Source organism: Gadus morhua, chromosome 17 (genome assembly GCF_902167405.1).
Source record: "Gadus morhua chromosome 17, gadMor3.0, whole genome shotgun sequence".
Classification (NCBI taxonomy): domain Eukaryota; kingdom Metazoa; phylum Chordata; class Actinopteri; order Gadiformes; family Gadidae; genus Gadus; species Gadus morhua.
This window is the reverse complement of record NC_044064.1, coordinates 13,333,330-13,340,829: the sequence shown is the minus strand read 5'-3', so window position 1 is coordinate 13,340,829 and position 7,500 is coordinate 13,333,330. Positions and strand designations below refer to the sequence as shown.

Here is a 7,500-nt window from a genome sequence, read left to right as displayed (position 1 = left end):
GCTCAACGCACACAGATCACCTGTTGCTCTCCCTTCATCTTCCTCTGTCTATATATACTGTTGCTCTCTCTTCCTCTTCCTCTCTCTATATATACTGTGGCGGCGGCCATGACGTACACACAGAGTCAGGTTCTAGTTTACCGCAGCTCTGTGCCCCGTGCACCGACACGACAGCAGACCGCCTCGATTGAAGAGCAACGGTTACATGAAACATCGGACAAACGAACATAACGCTCTCAATAACGGTGGCGGCAACAATGAACACAACATGACGACAGAACGACACACAACGTACACACTAACAACGAACAACCCCCACCCATTTACCCCACTTAACCTCACAGCTACAACGGACTCAGAGGGTCCCAGGATCCCCTGCGCGGACCCCCGGAACAAGGGCCCATGCCAGTGGTCGCTACAATACTGTATATATATACTGTATGCATTTATCTATCTATACCTCTCTCTCTCTCTCTCTCTCTCTCTATAAATATATATATATATACACATCTACATGTATCTGTGCTTTGTGTGTCTCTACATGTCTCTCTACCTTTATCCCTCTCTATCTCTGTGTCTTTTTATATCTCTCTCCCTCTCTCTCTCTCTCTCCCTCTCTCTCTCCCTCACCCCTAACCAATGCCAACCCTGTATAGAGAAGAGCAGGCTTTTTTGGTTAAATTCCCTGCATTTACCAGTGGTGTGGAAAGGCACTCTGGATAAATATAGTCTCCAAACTGCCGATAATAATATTTGTGTGGACTCATATCTGTGTGTGTGTGTGTGTGTGTGTGTGTGTGTGTGTGTGTGTGTGTGTGTGTGTGTGTGTGTGTTTGTGTGTGTGTTCTTGTTTCCATCCCAGGCAGATGATTGGCCATGGAGGTTTTCAACCAAGCCAATGCCACGGAGGACGACCCCACCCTGTTCACGCCACCCGACGACGGCCCTAGTGACCTGCGTTACCATGACTACGGCGCCAGCACAGGGGGCGTGGCCTCGCTGCTGCCCTCACTGGCTGAGTTTGACGGCGCCGGCTTCACCGGCATGGAGGACAGCACCAAGATACTGGGAGTACAGGTAAAGACAGACAGGTAGACAGACAGGCTGGTCGACAGGTTGCATCAAGATATTAGGAGTACAGGGACAGACAGACAGGTAGACAGACAGGCTGGTCGACAGGTAACACCAAGATATTAGGAGTACAGGGACAGACAGACAGGTAGACAGACAGGCTGGTCGACAGGTAGCACCAAGATATTAGGAGTACAGGGACAGACAGACAGGTAGACAGACAGGCTGGTCGACAGGTAGCACCAAGATACTGGGAGTACGGGTACAGACAGACAGGTAGACAGACAGGTAGACAAACAAAAGGGGGAGAGACAGACAGGTAGAGAGAGAAATAGGTAGACAGAAAGGTAGAACCGAGATACTGGGAGTAGAGGTAGAGAGGGACAGACAGACAGGTAGACGGGCAGGTAGAATATACATGTACGATTCTTTCTAGTTTTCTTATGTCTAAGTGGTTTCTTATGTTTATTTTTGGTGTGTGTGTGTGTGTGTGTGTGTGTGTGTGTGTGTGTGTGTGTGTGTGTGTGTGTGTGTGCTGCAGGTGGTGTTGATCCTAGCCTACAGCACCATCATAGTGCTGGGGGTTCTGGGTAATTCCCTGGTCATCTACGTCATCTACCGCTTCAAGACGCTACGCACCGTCACCAACTTCTTCATCGCTAACCTGGCTGTCGGTGAGACACATACACAAACAGGACACATGTGTGCACACCTCAAAACCACTGGGCACCTCCATCTATTGAGTCAGTCCAAGTGTTTACACTTTGCACAATTAACATTTGAATACGTTATTCTGATCCAAACAAATGATGTTGCTTGTCAGTTGGATAGTTCTCTCAAAAACATGTTACATTGTGACAATCATCACCTACACAATATTCCATTAAGTTGTCAAATCTTTCAGGCGTAGATACCAAGAATATATCCAGTGAGGGGAAGTCTGAAGTGTAGCACTCATTCTGCATTTTCCTATATTTTTTTTATTCTATTGTACTATGTTGTGTCAATTCTCTGTTTGCTGTGGTGTAAGAGGTAAATAACATTTACACAGTAACAATTTCCCTGGAAATGTGAGTGCAATGTGTGATTTAAAACCCCATATTGTTGATATCGGCATCTGGCACAGTATTGCGTTTGATACACAATGGCATTCAGTGAGCTAGACAAAAGGCTGAAATGTGGAACGTTTCCAGGGTCAAATGCATGATTGAGGGCCAGACGCAACATTTAACATATTGACACAATTTCGCCGGAAATAATCGTTATGAGGGCAATTACTTTTTATGTCAGCCACAACTTTGCATGAGGCATGCGTCAGATGTAGCGGGTGAGCGAGGACCTTTTGCAGGTGAGCCCTGGTGCTGGGAGCTATTTGGGCAAAGGCCCCTGGAGCTTTGAGAGCATTAACACCGTTTCAAGGGATGAAGCAAAACAAATGAAAAAAACCCTGCAGTACACATTGCTGACACACCGGCAACCGTGAAATAACCGAAATCAATTTGGAAAGTCATTGGTCTGTCGTGAGCGGCTGCGAGCGTCACAGCCGCTGAGCCGAAACGACCCCCCACACATGAATATTCATCCACCCGATTCATCTTTCCAGCTATTATTTTAGTGGCAACCGCTAAAACAGAACCAGTCAGTGCATGCAGTGTAACATAGAAAACGGTCTCTGGGACCAGTGCAGTATACTTTCTTCGCAGTCGAAGTTTAGATTGAAGTGGTATTCGGTGTGCTTTAAGCGGTCTGCACTCGTGATGAGTTTGGGAATTGTGTTCACCAGCCATGCAGGAGCTGTGTGTGGGCACTAGCTGGAACGATAGCTCGCGGTTGTAGCAATTTTAGCGGAGGTAGGCTTTTATAGCAATCCCGCTATTTCAAGAAGTGCTCAGGTGGTGGTTTTCTTGGAGTAGACTGTATCAGTATTTTAGAGAGTGGTCCTGTGTGAATATCGATCACCATGAGTCATGCAACACTGGTTGCTGTCTGGTTGCTCCTGAGAATCTATTGGTCGGTGCGTCATGCGGTAGACTTCTGTCCATGTTGAACTGAATGTGAGTTGGCAGCGTGTCGTCTCGGCGCACACACCCAGCTCTCCGGTGATCTCCAGTCCAGCCTTGTAGGAGAGCTCTGCTCCTGAGAAAGCCCTTCAACCCCCTGCTCTGTCTACCACGACTCAGTCCGATTGTGTGAGGGATGAGTTCTGTTGGCAAACTCCCTCGCCGTCACACAAACGCACACATACACACACGGTAGACATAATAGTTGAACAGAACAGTTTTTCCTCTTCTATTATTGCAACGAGTGCTGGGAGCGATCTGACATTCAACTATCCAGAGACCTGTGTGTGTGTGTGTGTGTGTGTGTGTGTGTGTGTGTGTGTGTGTGTGTGTGTGTGTGTGTGTGTTTCTGCGTGTGTGCGTGCATGCCTGTGGTTGATGACTCAAACATCTGTCATGTTCTATATGCTATTTCCCTGTGATGGCTCTTGTCTAACCTCTGCCCCCGATAGAGCCACATAATCCGTGGGATGGAGGGAGGGAGGGAGGGAGAGAGAGAGAGAGAGAGAGAGAGAGAGAGAGAGAGAGAGAGTGAGAGTGAGAGAGAGAGAGAGAGAGAGAGAGAGACAGAGACAGAGACAGAGACAGAGAGAGAGAGGGGGGAAAGGGCAGTAAAGGAGGAGGAGAAACTAAAGTAAAAGAAAGTTATAATGTCAGACAGAGAAAGCTTGGATAATTTCAGGAGACAGCAAAATGGCTAAGTGAAACAGACGCTCTCCCTCTCTTCCGCTCCTCGACCTGTTGAACCGCGTCGGGCATAATGCGCTTTCAGAAAAGAAGCTATTATGCGGTGTTCAAGTCCGTCTGCTCCACACACCAGTCTCTAGTCATATCTTCATGATCGTATCTGCAAATACTAATACATATATTACCGCTGGTTGCTTTTCACAGTCCATTTTAGTACAAAGAGACTGAGCTTCCAGCGGCTGAGCACAAAGCCGCTTGAAACAGTAGGGCCCCTGGTAAAACAAGCCATCTTCATTGGTGGTTGGCTGAAACAGACTCAAGAGTTTTTTCCCCGGCCATCCAAACCAATTGACATTAACGTCGGTCGGCCCTTATGGTGCGTAATCGCCCCCTGTGTTTGAGGCAGTCGCTGAGGATGGATGATAATCGTTAGCTATTTTTTTAAAGATTTGTCCGCGAAACCACTCCACCGAACATGATAATTAAGTCAATTTTCCCCACTAGAGAAGCCTAGCATCTGTCTTCCATGTGTCAAAACAAGCAGATAATGCGCCCCAGGCTCTTAAACGCCTTGCTTGTTTATATGGCGTCCTGCTGGGCCCCGAGCACAGGCCCCCTAGTGCTTAAGGCGAGCTCTTGCAGTAGTAATTAGCTGCGTCACCGTTGGGTGCCGCAACGGCGGACGAATCATTTTATTTACAATTTATTTAAGCTTTATTCAACCAGTTGAAAGTCTCATTGAGATTAAAATCTCTTTTCCAAGAAAGACCTGGCCAAAAGGGCAACATAGAACAGACAATGCATATATGTTTCCAACACACCAAAACACACAATTTACACATAATTAAAAAGACAGTTTTGGGAATTCAAGTGAGGAATTATAGGTACAATGTCCAATATTCCCAACTACTAATTCTGATGCATTCTGATCGGCGGTGGCCACGCTGCAACGGAGCCAGCGTTCCAACGGTAAACAAATGCTGACACTTAACGTACATGCTAATGCTAACAAACCCGCTAGAGCTTACACACATTCTAACTCTCATGTTTATGCTGGCAAAGAGACACCAACACCAGCGCTAACAACCCCCCCCCCGCCCCCTCATGTACAAGTTAACTCTACGGAGCTATATGACACACGTTGAGGAGTCGCCCTCAGGGCGTGTGAGTGGTCCCAGCTCTGATTCACCTCGTTCACAATCACACCGGGATTACATAGATTACTTTCACACCGGGATTACATAGATTACTTTCACATCGGGCTCCTTCTAGCATGTTCTGTTCTTGGTGTCAGCGAGTTACTGATCATTCTTGAGAACTCAGTAAGTGGTCGCGAGTAATAGTTCGTAGTGTTAGTCAATACGGGGGCAAGAGGCAAGTAGTCTGAAAGATCTGCGGATTCGGGTAGTAATGGTTTGTGTTTGTTCTTTGACCGAACCATGTTTGGTTGGAGATTACAATTACAATTAGGGCATTTAGCAGACGCTTTTATCCAAAGCGACTTATATCGGTTAATACACACATTGACACACCGACGGCAGAGTCAACCATGCAAGGCGACAGCCAGATCGTCAGGAGCAGTTAGGGTTAAATTAGGGTTAGTGTCTCGCTCAGGGACACATCGATACTCGGAGGAGGAGCCGGGGATCGAACTAGCAACCTTTCGGTTACAAGACAACTCCTGAGCTAAGCCGACCCCGGAGATCAGTTAGTTGGGTGTAGACTTTTGGTGGAGTTAAGTTTGTGCGGTTCAGTACAGAACGCAGATACAACTAAGCAGCTCACAAATGTAAATGAGCTCTCACTCTCTCTTGCTCTTCATTATTCTCTCTTTTCTTCTCCTTCTCTCCCCCTCCCTGTCTCTCCTCCTTTTGCTCTTCATCTCTCCTGATCTCCCCTTCTCTCCCTTCCTCTCCCGGACCCTGGCCTCCCCCCTCCCCCCCTCCCCCCCCTCCTCCTCCTCCTCCTCCTCCTCCTCTTCCTCCTCCTCCTCCTCCTCCACCTCCCAGTGTAAGACATTGCCATGATGCCTCTCACTGAGGTTTAACACAAATTAATTGGATGCGTCGTCTATTTTGTTATCTGTTCATTTATTTTCAGTGTTGTTTCGCTGAGGGCACAGGCAAAATTAATCCGTATAATTCCTGCAATGGCACATACTCCCTGCTCCTTCTCCACCTCCCTCCATCCATCTTTTAGCCTTCTCCCCGCGCATCCCACCTCTTTGCCGTGCTCCTTAAAGGAACACATCGTTCATTCATGCATAATTCTGTCAATGTTCCCTCCCTTATCTCTTTCATCCTCTCACCAGCCTTGCTCGTTCTCTACATATTCACATGCGAGGCGTGCAGGGACTTCACGTTGTAGAATGTTAAATCCCGGTTGAGCCCCTGATTTGTGGTTCGAAGGGACTGCGGCCCTAGCTAATCTGCCTGCCGATACCACAGTTTAGGGACCAGAGTTACTCAGCTTTACATCTAAGTGCATTGGAAAGCAGCCAAAAAGACACAATGGATACCTCTGAGTCCTTACTGCAGTCAGACTATTCATACATATAGATTTGTACTGCATGAATGTATTTGCATTAGATTTGTAAGACCAATTCACATCCAAATAAATGACATCTACACAAATAGACACTGACAACCACTTAATGATCAATGGGTTGAATAAAGTCCACTCCCTGTGGAAGACAAGATGTTTCACTCCCTATCTTGTCACATGCCGAGATCTTCCAGCCAAGCCAACCTACTCCCTCAACAAATTGCTGTCTCCACATGTCGGTGAAATGCTGAAGTGTGTAACTAGGCCAGTGCTGATTTTGGCTAACCCCTGTGATGATGATAGGAAAAACAGTTGACCCATTTTAGTCTGTGGTCGAGCCCACTGTCCGCTGAAACTTGCGCGTCAACAAACTGGAAATGTGCTCACGGTTCATCGTGAATGGAAAAAGATGTCCTGGGCAGAAGCTAGCGGTGGCTTCTCTGTTCAAGAACCATGCAGAATCCAGACGTCCTTTTAATCCAGAATGTTTTCCCGGTGCTTCTTGGTGATAAGAGAGGATTCATTTAGTTACGTTTTGTTTTTTTTATTCCGATCACATAGATTCACAACATTACATTCATACATAAATTAAAAACACAAAAAATAAAGACATTGTCATCTTAATTCATGCATTGACATTTCTTATCAATAGTACTTAAAAAAAGCAAGGTCCCCATGTCAGTTGGCAATATTTTACCCTAAGTTCAACGGTGAAAACATTGACAGACGCTAGGCATTACATCGGGAGGGGGGGAGGGCATTGTGGTACCTTCTAGTTGAAACATTGCAAGCTTTTGACCATGTCACATGACACGGGGGTTTACAGACCGATCCCACGACCCTCGAATCGTGTCGGAATCGGCCCGAATTTGGAAAGTCTGAATTTAGAGATTCCGAAACAATCGGAATTTCATTGATAGTGAGTTCCCATCGAGTTTCACGAGATCCGTGCCAGATTTGTTTGGAAAGGTTCCGAGTGAAAGAACAAAGCACTTTACATCGACAAAGTGCAAAAAGAAAAGTGTGTGAAAGGGTTTCTCAAAGGGAGACTTTTGAGAACACACATGGCGCCGCTGCGTTCCCTCTGGCTCAAATCGAATTGTGTTTGTTTTGCATGATTTCTTAAATAGATGCACAA

At 46.6% G+C, this 7,500-nt stretch overlaps 1 protein-coding gene across 1 annotated transcript in view; it reads left to right on the top strand.

The window, feature by feature from the left end:
- The window catches only part of npy2rl (neuropeptide Y receptor Y2, like), a 31,755-nt gene that overhangs the window by 17,030 nt on the left and 7,225 nt on the right, over positions 1-7,500 (top strand). Inside the window, exons 2-3 of the mRNA XM_030337810.1 lie at positions 863-1,077; positions 1,613-1,745. Coding sequence (XP_030193670.1) covers positions 877-1,077; positions 1,613-1,745 — 334 coding nt within the window. The 5' untranslated portion in view covers positions 863-876. The remainder of the gene's footprint in view (positions 1-862; positions 1,078-1,612; positions 1,746-7,500) is intronic.